Source organism: Barbus barbus (genome assembly GCF_936440315.1).
Source record: "Barbus barbus genome assembly, chromosome: 1".
Taxonomy (NCBI): Eukaryota; Metazoa; Chordata; class Actinopteri; order Cypriniformes; family Cyprinidae; genus Barbus; species Barbus barbus.
Window position 1 is genome coordinate 23,668,816 of NC_136729.1, and position 26,293 is coordinate 23,695,108.

The following is a 26,293-nucleotide window of genomic DNA, read 5'->3' on the forward strand; positions in this document are numbered from 1 at the left end:
TTTTCTCTCTTTCAGAATAGTTGAAATTAATGAGTAAAGAGATGGGAGATGATGTGTGCCAAAAAACAAAACGGCTCAACAAAGAAACATCAGTCTGACTACAACAAGGCCTCTTCAACATGTTGCCATGACAACTGATACTATTGGGGAGGGTTAGGGATTGGGTCGGAGTGACAGAAATGACAAAGATTTGTGTTGTGAGAACAATAAGTGTTTTCAGAGATATTCCAGAGCATGAGACAATAGCACTGAGACTGGCTGGTGAAAAATAGATCAACGGCCTCTTTGTGCTGAGAGAAAGCATCCTGATCACAAGAATGTAAAAAAAAAAAAAAAGTAGTCAAACAGGGGATTGATACACCATTACCTTTTTATTTACTCCAAATGAAAAAACAAAACAAAAAAAAAAACAAAAAAAAACCACACACATACAAAATAAGAGACGGGAGTTATTAACTAATCTGAGGGGTTCAAAAGGGCTTAACAGAACATAATAGCAAACAGTTGAAAAATCTCACCGCACAGCATTATTTTACAAAGATGATAACATAATTGCAGTCATAAACATGAAAATCTAAATCGTACATATCTCTAGGCAAGATTAGCTCACATTCCCATTAGGAAGGGAAAGGGAAGAAAACAGAGAAATTCCTAAAGTCTGCCTAGATTTCATTCTGGAAAAAGAAGAATTGTACACCAAAGACATTTTTCTGATCATTTACCTCTTGCACAGGATTTAAAGAAGAAAAAATATGGAAAGTCACAATAATGCCATAAACGTCTCATAAAATTATCTTAATTTGTTATTCACACCAGTCTGTGTAACCTCCAGCCCTTAAAATAATCAGAGCTAAAAAGATCCTTTACACTACATCAATGTATTCTGGCTGACCTTCAGTTTACATCCATCCAGCATTCCTGAGAACAGGCCAAAAGCACCTCTGAACAAGTAGAGAACTAGAGCAAGTAACTAAAAAAGTTAAATGATTGCTTGCACCGGTTAGCTGATGTTTGCGTGAACTGGATGGTTTGGGTCTATGTGCTTTTTGCTCCTCTTTAAATAAATCAGTTTCACTTCACAAGATCTGGACCTCAACCTGTCCCCAAAACCCTTAGTACAGATGACAAGAACAAACATATATACACAAGCACATACCTGAGGCCTTGTGGAGGAAATTAATGGGATCGATTTATTTTCACGCATTCAATCTATATATCATAGATATGATATGATATATGATATATAAATAAACACACACAGTGATACAGTGCGTGTGTACTTTTCTACTAATAGTAGTGTCATAATTTCTCCTCGTGCTCTGTAATTGTGAGGATTTAAAGGGATATTTCAAGCAAAAATAACAATTTGTCACCATGTCGTCCCAAACCTGTATGATTGTCTTACTTCTGTTGAATATGTCTTTTGTCTGTTTTTGAACAATATTTTTTGTAGCCCATAAAATTAAAGTCAGTGGGTCCAAAACAACACTGGACTCCACTTTCACTGCATGGACAAACTATATTAAAATATTATTTTGTGTTACACAGGAGACAGAAAGACATACAGGTTTGGAACGACATAAAGGTGAGTACATTTCAATTTTTGGCTGAACTATTCCTTAAGTGGCAGGTCATTGTGAAACCCAGGCAAGAAGAGCCAATCTCACAGAATCTCACACGCATTCAATAAACTCCCTCACTCTCAATCGCAAAACACACTTGCAGACTCAAACACACGTACAATGATCTCACACGTCCACAGACGTGCACAGACACAGATATGCCACAACCAGACACATGCCCTCAGAAACGGGATAAAACGTTCAAGAGGTGACAGGCACAAGAGCGCTGCACAATAAACAATGGATGCCTAAAAGCTCCGTTTGTCCTCCTGCTCTCCTGTTTGTGCGAGTGTGTCTGTGCGTCAGTATCTGTGGGCGGGTGTTGGCCGGGGGAAGTAAAAGTGCATCAGACATGCCGTGGGCAGCGTCCTCCTGGGTCAGCCATGTTCATGCCACGCATTTCTCCTCCATTGTAGTCGTCTGTGTCCGATGAGTTCTCATCATCATAAGGAGCAGACACCTCACTGACTGAGCTCTAAATGAGAGAGACAAACACAGAAATGTGCACACATTAGCATCCTGGATATTCGTTTTTCTTGGACATAACAGAAAGACATAAATAGCGACTTACCGACCGCACCATTGACTCACGGAATGGTGGGCACACCATGTGGAAGCGTGGGATTGAAACGTCAAACACTTCCTCTTTGTTCTTGAGCCGGTGGAATGTGTAGTGGCCTTCCATGTACTCGGAGATGGTGGAAAACGTGGTGCAGCTGGCGTACTCGTGAACTTTACCAGGTGTCATCACTGGAAACTCACCTGCATGTACATCATACGCAAAAACAGATGCAGGACATTCTTTAGACCGTAGGGTAACTGTCACTGTGAATTATATGGACAGGCAGACACTGTCAGAATGTCCTATCTTGATCATTCTGTTACCAGTGCTAACTGTTCTGATTTACTCTTAACTTACAGGGATGTGCTCTTACCCACAACACCAGGGCCACGGACCTCCTCCACATTTCCGTTTGCATTTGTGATCTTCCAGTACCGACTGTCTAGCTGGCATGCATTCTCTGGCAGGGCCGACTTTGCCATCTCAATCCTGATGCATAAGATGGTACAGCTCATTGTATCATCCCATCTTAAGACTTAGTACAGCTGTGTTGCATTATAGCAAGTTACAGCAGAAAGCATCTCGATCATTTTATTAAGAACTACTGTATGTGTACAAATGAAGCACCGAGATCACTACTTTTTGGTAAGACACTGGGAGAATAAACAGAGGAAGAGTGCCACATGTGTGATATGTATAGTCTATGATAATAACGAAATTATTGATTTAGCAACGTCACTTGTTTTGGAAAAAAATCAAACAAAATCTTGCCTTTCACAATGTGATATTTAACGCCAGTAGAATGCCTGAGTTTTTGTCTTATATTTAAACCAAAAGATATAGTTAAACAATCTAACATGAACAAAAGTGCTGTTCTCTACCAAATAAAAGCACAATTGCAAAAGTCAATTTATAAAACAGTTAAATAAACATTGTAATAAACAGAGCTGTTTTGCTTTTCAGAGTAACACATATTCTTTACTGGATGAATCCACATAGAGAATGATCAGTTTAATGAATAATTCACCGACCAAATGAATCGGCTATTTGAACAAATCAGTTTAATGAATGATTCAATGACTGAACTAATTAGCCATTTAAACAAATCATTGAAATGACTTAATGAAACAACTCATTAAAGGAACACTCCACTTTTTTTGTAAATAGGCTCATTTTACAACTCCCCTAGAGTTAAACAGTTGAGTTTTACCGTTTTTGAATCCATTCAGCCGATCTCCGGGTCTGGCGGTAGCACTTTTAGCTTAGCTTAGCATAGATCATTAAATAGGATTAGACCATTAGAATCTCGCTCAAAACTGACCAGAGTTTTGATAATTTTCCTATTTAAAGCTCGATTCTTCTGTAGTTACATTGTATACTAAGACCGATGTAAAATGAAAGTTGCGATTTTCTATGCTGATATGGCTAGGAACTATACTCTCATTCCGGCGTAATAATCAAGGAACTTTGCTGCCATACCATGGGTGCAGCAGGCGCAGTGATATTACGCAGCACCTGAAAGTAGTCCCCAGCTAGGTAACTAGTTATGATATAGCGGATTTGCTGGTAACTGGCGGTTTCATTTAATTTCATGGTTAATTATAAAATTAAAGCTACCTATGAGCTGCATTAAACAGTCTGTGTAAATGCATGTGAATGCCATTTCAGATGCATCTTCTATGCCACTTCTGCAGTGCAAAAATGTATGTTGTTGATGTGGATTTCATTTGAATTTATTGGTTAAATGTAACAGTTTGATAAAAAAACATGCATACATTTACTAAGATTAGAAATTCCCATATAAAAGGTAAAAATTGCTCTGAAATAAGATTAAGGGGACAAATATTGCCTTAGTGGAAAACTTAATTCTGTCATGGCTGTGATCATTAAAATCTCAGAAAATAATCGCATGCTACACAGCCAAAAAAAAACACCTTTCATCACCATCGGCAAAGGCCACTATTATCAGGCCTAGGAAAGCATTCATGCATAGCTCAGCTCTTAAATATTCAAATTACAAAGTCAAATTAGCGTGTGGATTTATGTAGTACCTGATTCTATAGGTGAAGAAAAAGTGTGGCGGATGGACTGAACTGAGCTCTGGCAGGAAGGAGGTAGAGACTGATACTGTGATGTCACCAGTGGTTGCCACACAGCGCTTGTCATGAACATAACTGAACAAACAAAGGGGATAAAATATAATGGGGCACTTGCAATTTGCTTTGTAGTTTTAGATGCTGATATTAGTTACTAAAGCCTTGTTCAGACCGTCAGTCCAAATCAGATTTTTTGCATATCTGACTGTAATCTGATTTGACTGTTTGACTGTCCACACTGTGTATCGCATATATTCAAATACGCTTTGTGTCCCCGTGGCGCTTTTTCATTTTACTGACTATCTGCATTGGTTTCTATGGCAATGACGTTGCATTTGGTATGCATAAGCTAATTCAACCATAACAGCAATACATTTACATTTATTCATTTAGCTGACGCTTTTATCCAAAGCGACTTACAATTGCTATATATGTCAGAGGTCGCACGCCTCTGGAGCAACTAGGGGTTAAGTGTCTTGCTCAGGGACACATTGGTGTCTCACAGTGGATTCGAACCCGGGTCTCTCACACCAAAGGCATGTGTCTTATCCACTGCGCCATCACCACCCTATACAATACAGATGTTGTCTTACATCATGACAGCATACTGCTGTCATGCTGGATCATATGTATCTTATGAGGCAGCGGGAGAAACATAGGAAGCTGGAATGTGCAGATTTATTCCATGCTGCCGTCTTCGCTGGTCTCAAAACTCAAAGAGGTGGGTAGACCAGCAGTACATTGTCATTTTCCACTTGACTTGCACTTCGCAACAACACAGCCTTGTTTCCGCAAAGTCATTAAGCATGTTTTTTTTTTGTTTTGTTTTTTTTACAAACAACGCCTGACATATTTACTTTTTACGTGGTGTGAGAAAGTGGCATAAGCAAAAAAGCTTCACTAAATCTGAGCTGAGCGGTCAGACTAAAATGGATTTCCAGAAAAGCGATTTGAATAGGATTTCAAATGACATATGGAGGGAGCTTGAAACAGATTTACAGAAATTGTATTTCACATGATTTTTTTTTTGTCTTTCAGACTTGCTAAATATGATCAGAGTCCAATTGGATATGTACAAAAATCGGATTTGGACTGACAGTCTGAAAAAGGCTTAAATGTAAGAAAGAAAGATGTACCACCTGAAGATCTGGTCCCGAATGATGGGGTATTCTCCTGTTACAACATTGTCAACATAGTAAGTAAACCACTCAGTAAAGTTAGGACCTGATAAAAAGAAAAGAGGACAGAGATGTGTTCATATAATCTGAGAGGGTATATAAAACTGCAATGCAGTAATGCAGGCTTGTGCACTTTGTTACCCGTAATGAACATGTCAATCGCAGAGGGATCTTGTGCCAGTTGATCCTGTGAAGAAAAGACAAGAGCTAGCAAGAAGGGTTATAATACACAAGAAGACAAGAGCACCTCTTACTGGTCAAAGTGCAATATGCAAGAAAAATACCCCTCTTTTATCTAGTGCTGAAGTCCCCCTCATGCACAAGCAGAGTTATACTTGATGTGGTGAACTGAGTCACCACCTGTCAGCTACAATGCAGGAGGAGTAATTCAGCCAAAAAATTAAAATATGCTGAAATTTACTCTTACCTCCAGGCCATCCAAGTAGATGAATTTTAAGGAATTTATCATTACTCTTTAGCATCACTTCTTCACCAAACCTCTGCAGTGCATGGGTGCCATCAGAATGACACAATAATCAAAGAACTGTTTTAGACTGTTTTCACTTTTAAGTGGTGCTTGGTCTGTACTTATTTCTCTCCTGATTCAGACAAAGGTAACTTTTTTGCTGGAGAACCCAATATTACAAATAAGACTCATACTTTACTGGAGCAATGGTTTAAAGTAAAAACATCTAAATTATGGGTTTGTTTATTACAAACACGCAGCTTTTCAATTCACATGAAATTAATTGATGGATCTCTGTGATTATTGTGATGTTTTTTAATCAGATGTTATTTATTCTGACAGCACCCATTAACTGCAGAGCACTTACTGATCAGCAAGTGATACAATGTTAAATTTCTCTGAATCTGTTCTGATAAGGAAACAAACTCATCTACATCATAGATGACCTGAGAGGGTGAGTAAATGTGGTGCAAAATTTAAATTTTTGGGTAAACCATTCCTGTAACCGGTACCATTTAGTCTCCAGCAACTATATGGTTTGTATCAGAGTTTTATTTTTCATAACTGTTCGCCAGCCCTACATAAATGCATGTTTATGCATGGTAGATTGTTGTGGTCTAGGGTGGTGATCTAACCGGGCACTGATAGAAGATCTCACTGCGTGTTCGTCCCTCTGTGCTCTCCAAGGCCATGTACTGGCTGAGGCCGGTGTGGAAGCAAAATGTGAGTGGAAGACACTGCCGCATTCCCTTCCTCTGCTGAAATCCTCCCGCTGCTGTCTCAATATCCAACAGGTCCTCGGAGCGATAGTGATTGGACAAAGCCATGCTGCCCATCAGCCTGTGGAGGGGAGGTAGTGCAAAGATCAGCTATGATAACGTTAAAGGTTTATTGACATTTTAACACCATGCCAGCTTCCTTGGTTATTTTCAAGGCGAGAAACAAGTTTAAATACTATAAGATTGCAATTTAAAAACTTTAAATGACGTTTTTAAGCTTACTTTAGATTTTAAATAAAGTCAGATTCAGGGTTGGATCTGTTAAGAATTTCTTAAAAAGTGTTTGTTAGTTTCCAAAGAGAACTACCAACACAGTTTAATCAAATATATTTAAGAGATATTGGACTCTGCCTATCGGTGGATCTTCATTTAAACCAACTTGTGTGATTCCGGAATGTCCTATTGAATATTGTGTATATATATGATCTGATCACAGTGATTATTGATCATTTCTTATAGTTAGTTGTTCGTACACTGATCCCATTCATTCTGCCATTTGTTGATAACATAAGATACTATGGCAGTTTTTAAGATCAGAGGCTGATGATGGTAAATGAAGTTCGTCAGCTTGCTTGTGTACAATCAATGTTATTCAAATCAGTTATGATCATTTAAATAATTACTTTACATTTTCTAATCATGTTTTAATGATTGACAAGTAAATTACAAGGGAAAAAAATAAATAGGATTTTGAAATGATCAACATCATATTGTCAGAAGTCTTACCCAGGGACCACCAGTTTCTGTCCATTGTGTATCCTATAGGAGCAACGGTAGTCATTAGGGAGTTTGCAGCCAATCTGGGCCTCAATGGTGTCTAGCTCTTCCTCCCTCACTCCCTCTTCAAGGAAAAGGAAACAAAACATTCAGTGGACAACACTTCTGTTATGAAAAAAAAACACCCACAGGTTTTCAAAATGTGAGTGGATGAGTAATACTGTGGACAGACCTTTAAGTGAAGCTATCATTCGGGGACATTTCTGATTCAGATAATTTTTCAGGTCATCCCAGGCTTTCTTGAGAGAGCTGTAATAGTCAATGTAACGGCCCAGATCAGCATAATATTCCCGAAACAGCTCCTTCCATGCCAGGCCTCTGTGGGTTTTGTCTACCCTGAAAACAAAACAAAAACATCATGTCATCAACACTGCATTTTGATTACAACAAATTTTAAATGCAACAAAAAGACAGAAAAATGCATATGCCATAAATGAATCAAAAGTTCTGAGGACACGAGGAGTGAGCTTACTCTGTAAGGAGCCAGTGATTCTGACAAAGTCTCTTCCATAGGGGGTTATGGCCTGTCAGCTCATTGAGTCGACGACTGACAAAACTGCAGCTGAGAAAGGAACAGTCCAGATCAACAAAAACACTTTCAACTACTTGAACTACTTGAGATGCTGAAAACATAGGCTATTCAGGCAATGCTTCATATATTAAAACATAAATATCTGATCATGGCCTTGATCAACCTTCAAGTGGATTTTTGTATAATGTGGTAAAAGCGTAATTGTGATGGACTTACTATTGTCAAACTATTAAGTTAAAAACCTTAATCTTCGTTAAAGGGATATTTTACCCCAAAATTAAATATCGGTCATTGTTTAAGGTTCCCACTATACTTTAAATTAACGGAAAAAAACGAAAAAGTTAAGGTTTTCAAAGGGGGGGGGGGGGGGGGGGGGGGGGTGCAGATCAAAGTTAAGGTAACGTTAGATTTTTTTTGGACTTAAGTACTTTAAAGGGGTCCTATTATGCTCTTTTACAAAGTCTTGATTTTGTTTTGGGGGTGTACTAGAACATGCTCTCATGCTTGGTGGTTCGAAAAAAAAAAAAAAAACGCATTAATTTTCACATAATTTGCATCCTTTACAATACCTTTCTCCCCAGCCTGACACAAACGGCTCGATTAGTTCCGGGTTTGATGAAGGCCCGCCTTCCAAAAAACAAAGTGTGTTGTGATTGGATAGCCGTCCCAGTGTGTTGTGATTGGCGAACAGCTTAGACGGTGTTTCAGTATTGCCCCGCCCCTTGTCAAAACAGCAAGTTCGTCTATATTGCTATATCGATATTGAGGATCGCGCAAAATCTTTTCACGCACGGATATTGCAAGACATATTAAAGTGGTAACGTTATTGTTGTTTTGTTTTTTTTTGGTCAAATCACGTTTTAGATTGATCATGTTTAGACAGCTTGAAAATAACTGTATTTACTATGTACAGATAAGTGCAACGGTAATATGTATTATGTTTATTGTTCTTTAATTCTAACATTATGACATGAATTGCACTGAAACTGTTATACAGTTTAATTTATTTATACCATAGTCCCACAGGGGCGCATATGCAAATTAATTCTCTGCCAGCGGGAGAGAGCGAGGTTTCGCCGGTAACGCTGAACACAAAGCAGAGCTCCGCTCACAAACACTGCTTTATCAGACATTATATTCAAGATTAAATGAAAATGGCATCCATAATTTTATGAAGACAGTCGATTTCCTTCAGAAATACAGTGATATAAAAACACCAGCCCCGGGTTTCGATTTTGAAACGTGTAGAGCTCAAGCAAGTGTTCTCCCCTTCCCCCAACCATTCAAATTTCCGTAGTCGGGATTTATTCGAATTATATTCTACTTGTCCACTTTGTGACGTCACAAACACCGGAAAACAACTTTGTAGTCCAAACGAGCCGTTCGTTGTAGTTCTTGAAAGGGGATTTTTTAAAAACTAAATATCGCCCTTTGGAGTGGACTTTGAGATTTGTAACTTTGTAGATAATTTTATGCCCAAACATACCCACTACACACTGACTAAAATTCAAAAAGTGAAAAAGCATAATAGGACCCTTTAATATATTTACTATGGGTAGGAGACATCGAGTGCAACGGAAGTCACTTTGGATAAAAGTATCAATCAAATACATAAATGTAAACGTAATAATGTATCCTTTAAAATGATGACAAGATTTAAAGTCTTTAAGGTAGATGTTTTAAACAGCGAGTGAAAACTTAGTGGCAGGGTCACACAAAATACCAGCTGACCAGCGTCACGTGATCACTGCCCATTTCCGAGACCAAAATATTCATCATCGAAGCATAACTGAGTTTATGATCCCCAAAGCGCAAACAGTGCCTTCACCGAACGGCTGCAGCAGAAATAAAGTGTTTGTGTTGCCGCTTATCGCATTACACTGTCAACTCATATGAAGTCATGCACTTCTATCTTCAAACACAAGATGCATGAGATGATCAAGTGTAAGAGCTAACACAGAAGCGTGTCTATTCATAGTGACTGAAAATGAACATTATCGCAGTATTATCGTATTTGTTTATCAACAGGAGCTACCTGACTAATATCATAAGCTATGATGTTAGCATTGCCAGCTAACTGTGAAGCGAATATTATTTTTCAAGCTCATTTAAGAAACAGATAAGCGTGCTTATTATTGCACAGACTGACAGAATGGCTCAAGTTGAATGTGTACCTTATCAGATCTCGGAAGTCCAGAAATGACAGCACCAGCAGTAAGGGATCAGACGGTAAGTTATCCAGGCTGAGCGCTATGGACGTCGCCATCTTTGTAGCGAATGCAGAAGCGGAGCCCCGCCCCTTCAGTGCGATGAGAAGAGGGCGTGTCCGCACGCTGCTCTGTTATCAAATATAGCACATGTCGCCACACAACCATCAGCCAAGGGAAAATGTACGAGGTGAGCAGTAAGGTGTTTAAAGATTTCACTTAACGATCCTGACTTCTTCCTTTTTTCATTTTTGTATGTACACACACACACACACACACACACACACACATATATATATATATATATATATATATATATATAAATTAAATGTACTACAAAATTTGGCCTTACTAAAAATAAGACTAATATTCAATTTATTAATAAGTCTTGTTAATATAGGTCTAAACCAAAGTAATAATCTGTAGCCTATATTTAATTGTCGTATGAAAAACTGTCATCAATTTAATTTAGAGCCAAACATAATGAAAGTAATAAACTTCGGAATATTCCTCAACAGCTCCGACTAATTCATACGTAATACGTGTTATGAATGTAAAATATATATGAAAGTTTCACTTTTTGAGATAAGTTACAAAAAAATTCATTTTTTCACGATATTGTAATTTTTTGAGATGTACCTGTAGTGTAAACGACATCCGCAGAGTACCCAAAAACTGTACTCAAGTAAAAGTACTTCTAGAAATATTTACTCAAGTAAAAGTAAAAGTAATAGTCTGAATAGTTACTTGAGTAAGAGTAAAAAAGTATCGGATAAAAAAACTACTCAAGTAGTTAGTTATAGTTACTTTGGATCATATACTCTATATCTATTCTATTTTTATTTAGATTTTAAATAAATACATAATTATATAATTATAAATTTATGTAATGTGTGTCTGTCTGTCTATACACACACACACACACACACACACAGACAGTCGTTCAAAAGATTTGTAATGTTTTTGTTTAATTTATTTCAGTGATGCAAATCAGAATTTTCATCAGCCTTTAGGCCAGTCTTCAGTGTCACATAATCCTTCAGAAATCGTTCCAATATGTTACTTTCTATTCATCAAAGAATTCCGAACAAAATGTCACAGGTTCCAAAATATATTAAACAGCAAAACTGTTTCAAACACTGGTAATAAATCAATATATTATAATGATTTCTGAAGGATCATATGACTCTGAAAACTGGAGTAACAGCCGATAAAATTTCTGATTTGTATCACTGAATTAAATTATATTTCAAAGTATATTATGTATAATAGCATAATTCAGCGCGTGCGGCAGGGAACTGAACGAATCATTCAAACTGATTTGTGAACCGATTCACTGGTTTGCCAACTGATTTGATAAAGCCTTTAAACAGAATCGACTCAAAAGAATGAATCATTCGCGAACGGGCCTCGCTCATTGCCCAGAGAAAAGTAGACGGCGCGTTTGGAATAAATTAAAGCATTTTTAACTTGTATTGCATTACAATAGAGTAACTAAGTAAAATACCGTTTTTTCACTAAAAATGTACTTGAGTAAGAGTAAAAGTACACATTTTTAAATATACTGTAAAAGTATTAGTTGCCCAAAACATTTCCTCAAGTAAATATAACTCGTTACCCACCTCTGCGTATCCGTAGCAAAATTTATGCGTTTTAAAACGAAAACGCAGTAGTGTAAACGGGGCCTCAGTATTATGTTTCTTACATCTGAAACATTGCCAGAGTGGTTTCAAGCGTTAACAGCACAGTCTATGGTTAACAGAGCCGAACGTAAATCATTCAGTTCTTGTATTTTTAATGGATCCGCTTCTTAATAAGAACCCACAGAATACAGCCGTAGAATACGGCGGCCTTTAATGGGTTGGAACTATTTTATGAAGACAACTTTGGCATTTATTCAGGTAATTTATGAGGCTGAAATAAGGTGTTTACCTTTTATATCACCTGAAGATGGCGTCACAGGTCCATTCTCTCTCTGGCGTTCTCAAGGTCAAAGCGATCAAACACTTCTTGAATCGCAGACAGCTCCATGTTTTCAAAGGAACGAGTTCCAAACCTTAAAAATATTACCAAACCAGTAAAAAAAAAAAAAAAAAAGGTAAAGACCTGACCAAATATTATTGTCTAATTCTTCAGTCATACCATAGTCATTATCAGTAGCCTACATGATGAATGCCGTACTAGCCTGTGGTGCTGTTCCTCTATATAAGAAAACATCTATCCTCTAATCTCACTTTCTTCACTTATGCTTTCATAAATGCCTAGACATCTGTCCAAATATGTTCTTGTAATAAAATCAGTGAAAAGCCATTTTGCGTTATTATTGTAAGTCACAAAATGTGTAGAAGTGTAAAACAAATTAATGTGTCAGTAAGATTGTGGGATTCTTTTATTTATTTATTTATTTTTACCATATGCACTATTGGCACACAAGAAAGTGAGTGAAGTGTGTGACCAAACAGCACAAGCTTGGTGGCACCAAGCAAAATCACAAAAATATAGGCCTAGATATCAGAAATGTAAATGTAATAATCACCATATTTATAAAATCTATTTGTTTTTACCATATTTATCAAAACTTTTAATGTTGTTTAACTTTTTAGCTCAAACAGCAGCGCATATAGTGCTAGCAATGCCAAGGTCATGGATTCCCAGCAAATGCATGAATTGATAAATTGCAATGTAAGTTGCACTGGATAAAAGCATCTGCCAAATGCGTAAATAAAACAGCCTCTCTTCATAATGACACTCCTACACTTCATACCTCATTATTTTAAGAATCTCTCTATACTGTGAATGTATATATGAAGATCTGCTACTGTACAGCACACCCAGTGTGTGAAGGTGAGTTCATGCAGCTCTGACGTAAAGGCTGATGTACAGCCACTTTGCTGATGAAGGGAGTGGGCTGCAGTGACAGACTTCTTCTTATTGAGGAGGGGTTGCCAGCCATCTAAGCCACTCCCCTTTGATTATCTATGTCTGTCTCTCGTTCCTTCTCTCTCTCCCTTTTGCTCTGTCTACCAGGCTGAGTTGGTTTCAGACAGTGCACCACAAACACACACACACACACACACACATACACGTGCCACTCTATGTCTCTCGTAGCTCTCCACTCATCTGCTCTCTCCTCCTCATCCTCTCTCAGCATGGAGTCACATCACTGAAGAGTGGATTGTTCCTCCTGTTTTCTCCTATTCTCTCCTCTGCACTTCATTCGGTGTGTTTGGGTGTCTGTTTCAAGGTGGGAATGCTGGTGTCCGCGACAGCGCTGTTGGGGGCTACGCTGGGTACTGTGTCTGGAGTGTTGACGCTGTGTGGTCTCTCCCTGCTTTGCAAGAGCTGTAAGAAGGGGAAACTTGAAAGAGGGGACGAGACTGACCCAGAGAAAGCCAAACCCAGCATCCTGCATTCTCTGACACAGGTAAGACCGATACTCATGGACCGGCAACCAGATTTGGTTTTAAATACTGACACAGACAAGAGCTTGTGAAAGAACAAACAGAGATGAGAACACAGGCTGGGATATGCAACGAGCGAAATGTTCTGACTCACCTGAGTGGAAGGATGAAAGTGGCACTTACATAACACAGGTTAGCTCACTGAGGCAGAAACAATGATACTGTACTAAAAAGGATTTCTTTGCATGCGTCTGAAAACTCTTTACTGGATGACTGCGTCATCATGCCTGCTCATAATATAACATTATGGTGTAAATGCACTGAAAAATATTTTCTACTCTATGATTAGTACATACATTGTAAATAAAATTTAATGGCTGATGTAGTATATATATATATATGCATATATATCACAAATAATTTTTTTCAAGACATCTTTATTGTAAATATTGTAATATTTTAATCATAATGAGCAAAAGATGTTTAATGGATACAGAGAAAAAGAGCTAGAGAAACCTGACAGGGACATTACAAAAGGAGCCAAAGTGTCTCTTGTTACTGCCCATTTTCATAATTGATCACAATTCTGAATCTTATAATTTCTGTCTCTGTGAGGTATAAATATTGATATCAGTCCTGCAAATCAAAAGAGAATGATCAAAATCAGCCACCTGTGTTCTCAAATCAGATCAGCTCTCTCACAGACCTTAGATTGTTTCAAAGAATATTGAGTTCATCCAGTAACAGGCAAGTTAAGAATGGTGAGGGACAAGTGTGTTATTATTAGAATCTTCTCCAGAGTGCTTTTATAAGAGGCACTCGTGCACACACATACTCACACGCTGGTGTTGTTCAGCATCTGCTGAGCTTTCCCTGAAACAGTCTAGAGTCACGACTCACGTAGCTGCACGCATGCATACACACACACACACACACAATTGTTCTTTTCTCATGACTTTTCTATTGACTTTTATTGTTTATCTTGAGCTAATGATATTTCCCATCCTCTGCCTGTAAATGTAAACCTTACTAAAACATTTACATTTTAACATTTTATGTATTTTTTAATGTTTATTAATCTGTTTTTCTCATAGGAACCATTGGCTGGTGCTCACAATGTACATGATTCAGATTTTACTGTCCTTTTGGGGACACTTTGATTATCATGCTGTTGGCAAAAACTGACCCCTCCGCACACACATTTCCTTTCATAGTCTTTGTATATTTATATATCTGTATATTTATGCAGTCAAGAATAATTACTAACAGACCATAACATGTGTTTGCTGAAGGAAGAGCAATAGGAATATAAAAAAAGAGACGTCACACAAACTACACATCAAAATTTATCAACAGCAGAATGTCTTTTTTAAAAGTGACATGAGATCTACGAGAACATTTGTGAAAACAACTTTTTTCCCAATCATTTATTATCAGAAACTGTAGTAATCAAATGAATGCATAACACATTAATAGTTTATTTAAAATGTAATTCAGATGTATTTGTATAGTGCTTTTAATATACATATAGTTTTAATGCTAAAAACACCGCAAGGGTCACGTGTGCTTGAGTATGTGGGGTAGATGAAACTGTGCTATTCATTCACACAGAGACATGCAGAACATACAGACATATTTAAATATCAGTCTTTTTGTGGTTTATTATTCACAGACACTTGTCCATATCACAATGTGATTAAGTGCACAGCCCTACCATTTGATTTATTCATCCAAATTTTGCCAAATTCTGTGAATTTCCGTGTTACAAAGTACATTTTTATGACTGGAATCTGTGAAATCAACAATCCCACAGTCATTCTCTCCATTTATGAAAGAGATGGCAGTGATTGTGAGAGCATAGATTTCCCTCTAAAATCTTTCAGCCTCTTTTGATATGCCCAATTAAAATGTAATCTGAGGCAGACATGAGCAAAAACTGATTATAGTTCATTTGCTGATTTTGTCTAAAAACACCACAATGAAGACAGAGCAGTGTCTATATCTAGAGAATTATGTGATTGTGTGTGCATGTGAATCAGTATACAGCTTATATTTAGCGTTAAGGTCAATCTCATATTGGATTTTAAAGTAGGTAAGCACTGCCTCACTTCACCAGTATTTATTATTAATAAAGAGGGGGTGGAGGAAGATGAGAGATGTATAAGAATATCCTCTTTCGCTCCTTTCTCTGTGCACTCTATTTCAGCATGATAACTGCCCACCTGAGAGAAATGGAGTGTTCTGGTATTGATTTTTTCATTCATGCTTTCCTGTTTTTTTTTCAGACTTGACTAATCAAAACCTCAACGAAACATACAGCCGTAAGAAAGCCCCTAAGTGAAATGCCCCTGTCTCATGTCAAGATGGTTAAAATGAATGCAGAGTACAGAATATGCATGTGTAATATAAGGTTTGAATATGAAAGAATGAATGGAATTGATTACGTTTTAAGCTTTAGTTCCTCTGTGAAGGGGAATGATTCATTCATGCTGAGCCAATATTACTTTTTTGTTTGTTTGTTTGATTGGACTTAGTCTAATTTTATTTAATATATTCTTTGCTGGATTGGTACTGGAATTATATTACCTGGCATGTTTTCTAAATATTCCATCATAATTTCAAGAAATTTCTGAGCAGGTTGAGCGGTTCGAGGAAATTAACCTGTTTTTTTTTTTTTTTACCTAAGCAGTCATCATGTTTATTTTCTCTTTCTTCCTTATCTACATGTTTTAGTTCAGTGTACAGAAATGCACAGAACCCATCCAGCCTCAAGCATCTTTGAAGTTTCCTAGAATCTACAGCCCCAAACCCTCTGTTACTTCTCAAGAGGTAGTAAACTACAAAGAACACGGAGCTGCCAATGACACGTATGCTGCTGAGCTCGACACCTGTAACCAGGCAACCGAACGTGAGGAGGTCTTCTCCCTCCCGCGGCAAGGTAAGGAAATGACAGCTAAAATCTAATGGAACTTAATGGGGGAGGCTGTGTGTATGCATGTGTGTTTGTGGGACCGGTTGTCCTATGCATTTCAGACTTATTATGCATATAATCTACTATAATCATGACTGTTGGTTGACATACATTGATCTGACTTACAGTTTCTATCATGTCACGTAGAGGTTACATACAATATAATAATTCAAGATCAAGGCCTTTCTTTCTGAGCAAGACTTGACGTTTATCCACCCACTAGCGGATGCAGAAACATAAGAAGTACTACCTTTTTTTGAAAAATTTAACAGCATGTGTAGTTTACTCAATTTTGTGCTGCATTGGCAGACCAACAGCATGATGTCACGTATGATAGCTTACGTAGGAACATTTTAGATGCATTATTGTTGCTTACATTGTCTATGTGTCTTCAAGCAGTGTGTCTTCAAGCAGCACTCACGAATGAATGAATCCTAAATGAATCAATGTTATTGATTGATACGGTTATGTCAATGATTCCATGACTCACTTTAAAAAGATAATCACTTGTCGCCACCTACTGGCTTATCGATGTAAGCTGCAGAAAAAGTCACTGAACAATCCCCACCACTAATGCATACAAACAGTGAAAAGACCCAGGAGGACCAGAACAAACTATAGTCTGTCACGCTTTTCTGGACTAAAGAATCCAAAGGATTTTAATGAGAAAGTATGCCTCTAAAATAGTCTTTATTTACTCAGAGTTGAATCTCACTTATATTCATTTTCTTCATTTTAGCTTCCACAGATGAAACGCCCTGTACATCTGAGCAAACCGGTGCCATGACGACAAGTAGCTCCATCCTATATCCCAAACTGCACTTCTTCATCAGCCTGCACAAAGAAAATGGAGAGCTACACATCAGCATTGTAGAAGGTAATAAACATGAATCTACTCTGATGTGTCTAGAAAGATAGTGAGGCACCTGTGAATTGCAGGTGAAACTTAGACTACACTCTCAAAAATGATTAAAATATGGACAAATCCAGTGACTGGGTTGTTTTGACCCAGCAGTTACTGCCCAGAAGATTGGGCTAAACATTTAACCTAACTGTTGGTTGAAAACAACTCAATCGCTGGGTTTGTCCATATTTAACCCATATATTTAACCCGTATATTGTGTAGCATCCTTTTGGTGATAATTTACCAACAGGTGTTTCAAAGGATACATATAATAAGTGTCAGTATCCTGGATTCCTGTGGAAATGCTGTCATGTTGAATGACTAATTAGCAACACTTCACTCAGACACTGCAATCACAAATTCACAGTTTCATCTTTTCAACTTCAGAAAGGTGATTACAAAAACACAAGAATATGCAACATAACTTTAAAATTCTGAAGAAACATTCACCATTCACTGTGTTACAAGTCAGAAAACATTTCCACAGGAATCAGTGTACCATCAGAATGATTAAAAAAGCAATCGTAAAAATACAGTTAAAATACAAATCTTTGAGTTAAACTTAAAACTAAAGTTTTGTTACCTAAAATTAAGCTGAAGTACTAAAATGACCAGAACCAAAACTGAAATAAAATAAATTATATAATTAAAAATATAAATATATATATATATATATATATATATATATATATATATATATATATAAACCTTTAAATTACTAAAACATAAACTGAGATTAAAACAAAAATCAAACCTAACCCAAAATATGAATACATACATACATACATACAGTCATGGCCAAAAATATCGGCACCCTTGGTAAATATGGTCAAAGAAGGCTGTGAAAATTAATCTGCATTATTAATCCTTTTGATGATTATGAACATGAAATTATCCAGCCATGGATTCCTGTTTCACAGAAATATAAATAGGAGGGAAAACAAACTCCAAATTCCCTTAATCATCCATCACACTGAGAAAAACCAAAGAATATATTTCTGATGTGCAGCAAAAGATAATTGAGCTTCACAAATTAGTGAAGTGGCTTTAAGAAAAGAGCTAGAGCAGTGAAAAGTCCCATTTCCACCATCAGGGCAATAATTAAGAATTTCCAATCAACATAAAATGTTACAAAACTGCCTGGAAGAGGACGTGTCTCTATATCGTCCTAATGCACGGTGAGAAGGAGAGTTTCAGTGGCTAAAGACTCTCCATGGACCACAGCTGGAGAATTGCAGAAAATAGTTGAGTCTCGGGGTCAGAAAACCTTAAAAAAAAATGTCAAACAGCACCTATATCACCACATGTTGTTTGGGAAGGAAAATTCTCCTAGCTCATCCAAAAACAATCTCCAGCATATTCAGTTATCAGACACGACTGGAACGTCAAATGGGACTGGCTTCTATGGTCAGATGAAACTAAAAAATTAGCTTTTTAGCAGCAAACACTCAAGATGGGTGTATAATGAAATATACTGCTGTATATTTGATGTTGTGGGCCTATATTTCTGCTGGAGGTCCTGGACATCTTGTTTAGACACATGACATCATGGATTCTATCAAATACCAACAGATAAAAAATCAACAAGTAACTGACTCTGTTAGAAATATTATAATGGGCCATGTTTGGATCTTCCAACTGTACAATAATCCAAACACAAACCTCAAAAACAACACAAAAATGGGTCACTGAGCACAAAACCAAGCTTCTGCTATGGCCATTCCAGTCCTCTGACCTGAACTCTATAGAAAATGAGTGAGGTGAACTGAAAAGAAGAAGCACCGTCATGGAGCTGGGAATCTGAAGGATCTGGAGAGATTCTGTATGAAGGAATGGTCTCTGATCTCTTGTCAGATGTTCTCTAACCTCATCAGGCATTATAGGAGAAAATTTAGAGCTGTTAAACTGGCAAATGGAGGTTTCAAAAAGTATTGAATAAAAGGGTGCCATTAATTGTGGCCAATGTGTATTAGAGAAAGACATTTATTTCATAATATTTCCCCCCATTTTAAATTCTTATTATCCAATGAAAGGTTAGATTTTTGTGATTTTTTTTTATAAAAGATCAAAAGGATTAACAATGCAGATTAATTTTCACAGCCTTCTTTGATCAAATTTACCAAGGGTGCCGATATTTTTGGCGATGACTGTATATAATAATAAAAATAAGACTAATTTAAGTTGTTATTTACAGATAATTTGGCTGCTGCAGCCAAATGATTGATTCAGTGACAACTGAGTGAAACCTGGCAACTGAATCAGATGGTGTCATAAATGAATCATTCAGACTGGTTTGTGAACTAGAGCAACAGATTTATTAAAATTAACACGCTCGCACAAAAACATGTCTCAAGACATTTGTGGCAATTAAAAACAATATGTGTTTTAAATTCAGCTCCAAAATCCTTTGGATACTGAATGGAATCAAAACTTGGAGTAAAAATGGAGTCTGCGCTCATCATACACTTTACTCTGCAAATCTGTCAACTCTGACTGCCCAAAAACTGCAAACTGGTTCTGACTTTAAGCAACTATACCGCAAATCTGGGCAAAATATCAGTGCAAATGCCTTAACAAATACATCAGATGACAGACACAAGCAATTCTCAACCCCTAGCAATGCTAGGAGTATTTTTCAGTATGTGCATAGGTCATCAGAACTTAAGAAGGTCACACAACATGAGCAGATATCTGTAAAAAGCTGGCTTTGGTGTTGTACATGTAAACCTTTTATGGCTCAGCCAGGTGTGTTGTGTTTGTGGGACAGAGGTGTCATCGTACAGTGGTTTTCTCTGCTTTCAAGGCTGGAACAGAGGGAGGTTTTGATATTCAAACTCTCTGTGATTAAACCAATGTTTGAGAGAAATAAAAGCCTCTTTCAGGCAGCTTAAAGCCTCTTAATCACAGAATTACCATTTCAATAGTAGCAGCCATGATTTATACGCATCATTATCGGTAATGAGCGTAAATCTGATTTAAATTCAAAACCTCTATTCTGCTCACCCAAACAGGAAAAGGGGAGAGGATCAGTCATGCCGGCTGAGATGTAGAAAGGAATGAAAAGTGAGGAGTCTCAAAAAAGAGAATAATTGACGCTTGGTGCCTTGGTGGCTTGGAGCAGCTTCATGTGGCCCAATTTGTCATCCTGCTCCTTGTTATAATATGACTCATATTCTCTTTTTTCCACAGCGGAGAATATATCAGTGGAGGCCGGATGTGAGGGATATATATCAGGGTGTGTGAGCATCTCTGAAGAGCAGAAGCATGCTCACACCGCCGTCCACAAGTTGGCAGTGCATGTGCAGTGGGGAGAGGAGCTGGTGTTTGCTCTCCCCATGGAGAGCACAGATGACACAGTTAGTCTAGATGGAGAGGTGGCCCTCTCACTTCACTGCTGTGATCGATTCTCCCATAATTCCACTCTGGGCACAATGCGCTTTAAGCTGGCTGATATAAGCATGATGTTGGATGCTGATTGCTGGGTTGACTTGCAGCCACCCAAACAGGTGAGGTTGCTTTATACATCCACGATTGCAACATTCAGCACTATTCATTTCAGCTGATAAAACTATTTTCTATTTTATTGTTATTTAAAGTTTTAAAAAACGTTGCAAAACAGAGAGCCACCGCTTGCCACCACAAATGAACAATGACCCAAATATGCACCCACTGAATGCCATTTGACCAATCAGAATAGAGTGTTCCAGTAAGCCATGTATTAAATAGGAATTTAACTTAGTGCATAATAAAACCACGTTGGTGTGGACAATGCCTATGAATGTACTGGTAGATGTAGCGGAATATATCAATGGACTGTTCAAGGGAAATTCATACAGTTTGAACTATATATTTATTGGACTTTAAACAGTGTTCAGCCTGACTGATACCCCGTGTGCATGAGTATGACCTTTAAACATGTATTCCTAGGTTAGAGAGGTGGAAAAGTCAGCTAGTGAATCATACTGGTGTTTTGTCTTGGATTATTACTGATGCAGCCATGCACACACATACATTTTTATGTTTTATGGGGGCTCTCCATATAGGTGTAATGGTTTCTATACTGTACAAAACTGTGTAATTTGTACATTTTATTAAAAAGATTATCATAATGTGTGTTGTAATGCATTATATCTTTTCATAAATAATTATAACCAAAGTTAAAATGCATTATAATATTTTAAGGTTTGTTTGTCATGTGTTTTAATGCATTTTACAGGTGTAGCAGTGCTACAATCTATTATAACTATGATTACAATTATTCATGAGATCATCTAATTGTCACGGTGCACACACGAGGAGGAACAAGAAACACGGAGACGAGGATGTAACTTCAAATAATAGTCTTTACTGAACACATCAAGGCAGGGCAAGGCAGGGCAGGGCAAGACAAGGCTTACAGACAGGAAACACCGGGGGTAACGAGTAGACCAGACCAAATCTAACTGAACAGATAGGACTAATATACAAGGGATAATCATAGACAATTAGACAAATACAGCTGGACAAGAATTAACTAATGATTACATATAACAAGGACAGGAAACAAACCAAATTTGGACACAAGAGGCGGGAACACATGACGCATACGACAGAGGACTGACACTAATGCATTATAACGGGCATTACAAGGCATTATTCATGCATTGAAACTACTTTTATAATGCGTTAAAGTTTTACCAAACATTTTCAGTATATTTTAAAAACTATTTTAATTATGATGACTCAGGAAATGTCCTCATAAAACATGTTTATGTTGTTATACCAGTGTAATACCCATGTGATTATACAAATGTGTGTCCTCATAAATCACATAAGCACACATATACACACACACACACACACACACACACACACACACACACACACATACACACACTAAACATATATTTACTCTCTACCACCTTTGAGGGTTTTGAGTTCTGACATGGTGTTATTATTACTAGTAGAAATGTGAATTACCAAAACAGTAATGAAAACTGCTGTTAATAAATTTAAAAATAAACGAAAGCCAAAAATTAACAATATTACAATATTAGCACTGAAGTAGAGGTAATATTCTTCTGAATTACTTTATCATGACTTTATTATGGGATGCTGACTGTGTGTTTATGTGCTTCTCAGTCTCCACAAGTGCAAAGTGCACATATTCACAGTTTAGAAATAGCTCAGACATTTCTTTTGGACATCCACATATGTGCAAGTCATTACTCATAAGAGGTGGTAGGAGAATGGATCTGAGACTTTATTTTAAGATATTGTACTCCCTCTACACCTTGTTTGCTTCAAATCAATCTCTTGGGTCCCAAACCATACATGTACACACACACACGCACACACAAACACACACACACACACACATACATGCAGTCTACCCCCACTGCTGTGTGATCTGTTGATGATGTCATAGACCTCCAGAGCAGGAGATCTTTATCTGCGTCATCACACCTCCCAGAGGAGATCCGGTTCTAACAGACACACACACAGACATGCCAGGAATTACTAACTACCACTGGACTGCAGAGAGGGAGAGAGAAAGAGAGAAAGAAAGAGAGAGGGAGGGAGGGAGAGAGGGAGGGAGGGAGGGAGGGAGGGAGAGAGGGAGGGAAGGAAGAGAATGAGACAGAAACTTATGTACTAGTATATGGGCAGATATATCTGCATGCATTGAATGTGATTCCAATTTATATCCAGACTTTATCCGTTTGAATATTGCTAATTTGACTCAATGACAAGAATGGCAATCAAAATAATGATTGCATTACTAAAGCTTTCAATATTGTTCATTTGAATTATATTTATCAGTAATGTTTGATACCGTGCTCATCGTCACTGCATTGGATTATCAAACACAACTGTCTGACAAATCCAGTCTAGTCAGAGCTAATTCAAAAGCACCAGATTATATTTCAGTAAATCTGTAAAAGAAAACGTCATGCTCTGCTCATGCAGCTGATTATGGGGCAGACTGAAGGCAGGGGCAGATTAGTATACGGTCATGATGCTAATGAAATCCCATCATTCAATGTGTTTTAACGTGAGGACTGTGCTGACAAAATGACAGTTTTAAATCAGCAACTTTTACCCTGAGGGAGGAGCTGGCCACATTCAGTCTGCCTCACAAATTACCAGAACAATTGCATGAAATGATTCTTTATGCAGTCAAAAGCCAGGTTCATTAACCCTGCAAAAAGATCTTTATGAATATTCAAATTCTAAAAGCCATATTTATGTGAACACACAGTTAAAATGTAAAATATCATGACTCAAAAATATTTTTTTAGGTCAATGCTTTTATTAAAAAACTTTAACTTTAACTATAACTTTAACCCAAAGTTTCTCTGTTGTTGTTTTTTTTCCTGCAGGAAGTGGCATCATCAGCTGGAGAGCTACTGTTGTCACTCAGTTATCTGCCAGCAGCCAACAGACTTGGCGTGGTGGTAATGAAGGCTAGAGGACTTCAGTCAGACAAACTGAAAGACAACATAGGTATTTACCACCAACATATGACAATATCAACACTTAAATTAATGTGTGAACATTAAAAATAAACCAAAGTCAACTATTACATTATCATCTGTCTTATCTGTATTCTAAGATGGAAGCGAACTAGAGATTCAGCAGCTCAATGCAATGCATTTAGCAATTAAATTAAATTAAATTAAATACACAACCAGTCAAAAGTTTGGAATAAAGTTTTTTGTTTTTTAAAGAAGTCTCTTATGCTCACCCAGGCTGCATTTATTTGAAACAATAAATGCAATAAAAACTTTAACATTGTGAAATACAATTACAATTTAAAAGAATGGTTTTCTATTTGAATATATTTTAAAATGTAACTTGTGCCATTGAAAACTGGAAGATCACAGGAATAAATTATATATTCAAATAGAAAGCAGTTCTTTTAAAACTGAAATAATATTTCACAATATTACTATAAATACAGCCTGGGTAAGCATAAAGGATAACTTTCAAAAACATTCAAATGTCTTAAATGTTTTTATCCACCCACTTTCCAAACCACTGGTCCTAAATAAATAAAAACAATATACATACAATATTAATGTCGATAGGTGTAATAAATAGAACACTGTATCCTTTATGTTTTCTGATAGATTTATCAGTGAAGCTGACCTTGAAACACCAAAATGACAAGCTGAAAAAGAAGCAGACACGGCGAGTGAAGCACAAGATGAATCCGGTATGGAACGAGATGATGATGTTGGAGCTGCCCAGTGAGCTATTGGCTAAATCCAGCGTGGAGTTGGAGGTACTGAACCTGGCCAGTCCCGGGACCCTGCTCCCTCTGGGCCGCAGCATGCTGGGGCTCCAAACCTCCGGCACCGGCCTGCAGCACTGGAAACAGATGCTAGATAATCCACGCAAGCAAATTGCAATGTGGCATCCACTTTACACCTAAGAATACAGATTCAAATTCTACAAACCACAACCTACACGCAATGATTGGTTAAACATGTGGTTGGAGTTTTATGATAGTACTCTATACCTGTGTAAACATATATAGTACTCCAATATAATAAATATTTACCTAGATATAATGAGTGATCCCAGTTGTTATCGTTATGTATTATGAAACTATTTTTCTCTGAAGGTTAAAGCTGCAGGAGACAGTCACATACAGTACTAATATTGTTGCACAGTAGTGTAGAGTATTTTAATGTAAGCAGTGCTGAATTAACCTTTGATGTTGTTGTTAATGTGTCTTCAAATTACTCAATGCTATTTTACACTGATCCGACTTGGAGCCATCCTCATCTCCTAACACTTGTCCGATATAAAATATGACTGAACAGCCCACTCAGTCAATATCATAGTGACTGATGGGAGAGAATATCTGATACACCGTAGAGTGTACAGCCGGGCTGGATCAAATCGGGAGAAAGGTTAAACTACTGTATCTAACCAGGTTTGGCAGAACAGATGTCCCTCATAACTCAAATTAACAATCACAACAAATATTAGGGTAAAAAAATCTTTGTCAGATGAAGCCCTTGTATGATCAGTTGTTTCTGTCAGTCTATTGTGGTTGGAAACACTTACAGAGTTAGAAAAACTAATTAATAAATTATTTTTTTAAGTTTAATAGCAAGCAGTTTTGGTTTTCCTGCTATGAAGGCTTATGGATCCTCTTAGTCACACTGTCACAGCTGGAGAGATGGAAGCCTATCTGCAGATTGTGGCTACTACCTTTAAAGAAGTAACACACTAAATAAGGAATAATGGGAAGTTGTGGCCTAATGGTTAGAGCGTCGGACTTGTAGTCCAAAGGTTGCGGGTTCGAGTCTCCGGCCGGCAGGAATTGTAGGTGGGGGGAGTGAATGTCCAGCGCTCTCTCCACCCTCAATACCACGACTGAGGTGCCCTTGAGCAAGGCACCGAACCCCCAACTGCTCCCCGGGCGCCGCAGCATAAATGGCTGCCCACTGCTCCGGGTGTGTGTTCACGGTGTGTGTGTGTGTGTGTGTGTTCACTGCTGTGTGTGTGCACGTTGGATGGGTTAAATGCAGAGCACGAATTTCGAGTATGGGTCACCATACTTGGCTGAATGTCACTTCACTTCACTTATAAATATACAAGGTCTCAATAGGGCAGCTTTACTCTTCACAAGATGCGTGTATACAGAAAAAAATGTAAATCTACCATTGTCTTCTAATTTAAAAAATGCATATATATATATATATATATATATATATTGTGACGAGTCGGCTGCCTCCCCCCTGTCTATCATCACCACCCCGTCCCGTATTCGCCGCCCTTCACCAGGCTCCCGACGGGAGTGG

General features: G+C 37.6%; 2 protein-coding genes across 3 annotated transcripts; one reads left to right on the plus strand and one right to left on the minus strand.

The window, feature by feature from the left end:
• Positions 1 to 352: 352 nt before the first annotated feature.
• On the minus strand, positions 353 to 10,314 carry LOC306868951 (F-box only protein 3-like). Of its 2 annotated transcripts, none has more exons than XM_079415438.1 (11): positions 10,187 to 10,314; positions 7,953 to 8,042; positions 7,653 to 7,816; positions 7,430 to 7,544; positions 6,560 to 6,764; positions 5,600 to 5,645; positions 5,420 to 5,504; positions 4,236 to 4,358; positions 2,558 to 2,673; positions 2,194 to 2,384; positions 353 to 2,097 (listed from the first exon to the last, which is right to left on the minus strand). In XM_079415438.1, exons 1-11 carry the CDS (start codon positions 10,276 to 10,278, stop codon positions 1,969 to 1,971), a joined length of 1,356 nt encoding a protein of 451 aa, XP_079271564.1. In that variant the 5' UTR covers positions 10,279 to 10,314; the 3' UTR covers positions 353 to 1,968. The 2 variants fall into 2 exon arrangements, with proteins under 2 accessions (XP_079271564.1, XP_079271565.1); XM_079415439.1 differs by having other exon boundaries at positions 7,953 to 8,036; positions 10,187 to 10,293.
• A 2,913-nt stretch (positions 10,315 to 13,227) lies between these two features.
• Positions 13,228 to 25,594, plus strand: LOC306846364 (synaptotagmin-13-like). The gene is made up of 6 exons (XM_079379689.1): positions 13,228 to 13,643; positions 16,354 to 16,558; positions 17,331 to 17,468; positions 20,685 to 21,001; positions 23,858 to 23,981; positions 24,608 to 25,594. The coding sequence occupies exons 1-6, from the start codon at positions 13,470 to 13,472 to the stop codon at positions 24,910 to 24,912; spliced, it is 1,263 nt and encodes a 420-aa protein (XP_079235815.1). The 5' UTR covers positions 13,228 to 13,469; the 3' UTR covers positions 24,913 to 25,594.
• Positions 25,595 to 26,293: the final 699 nt, after the last annotated feature.

Bases quoted from the DNA above. Each gene is read 5' to 3' on its own strand.
- LOC306868951 (XM_079415438.1), bottom strand. From the start codon at position 10,278: ATGGCGACGTCCATAGCGCTCAGCCTGGATAACTTACCGTCTGATCCC. The intron at 7,817-7,952 runs GTAAGCTCACTC...TTTTGTTTTCAG, and splicing joins AATCACTGGCTCCTTACAGA to GGTAGACAAAACCCACAGAG. The intron at 4,359-5,419 runs GTGGTACATCTT...TTGTTTGTTCAG, and splicing joins ATTCGGGACCAGATCTTCAG to TTATGTTCATGACAAGCGCT.
- LOC306846364 (XM_079379689.1), top strand. From the start codon at position 13,470: ATGCTGGTGTCCGCGACAGCGCTGTTGGGGGCTACGCTGGGTACTGTG. The intron at 13,644-16,353 runs GTAAGACCGATA...TACATGTTTTAG, and splicing joins TCCTGCATTCTCTGACACAG to TTCAGTGTACAGAAATGCAC. The intron at 21,002-23,857 runs GTGAGGTTGCTT...TTTTTCCTGCAG, and splicing joins ACTTGCAGCCACCCAAACAG to GAAGTGGCATCATCAGCTGG.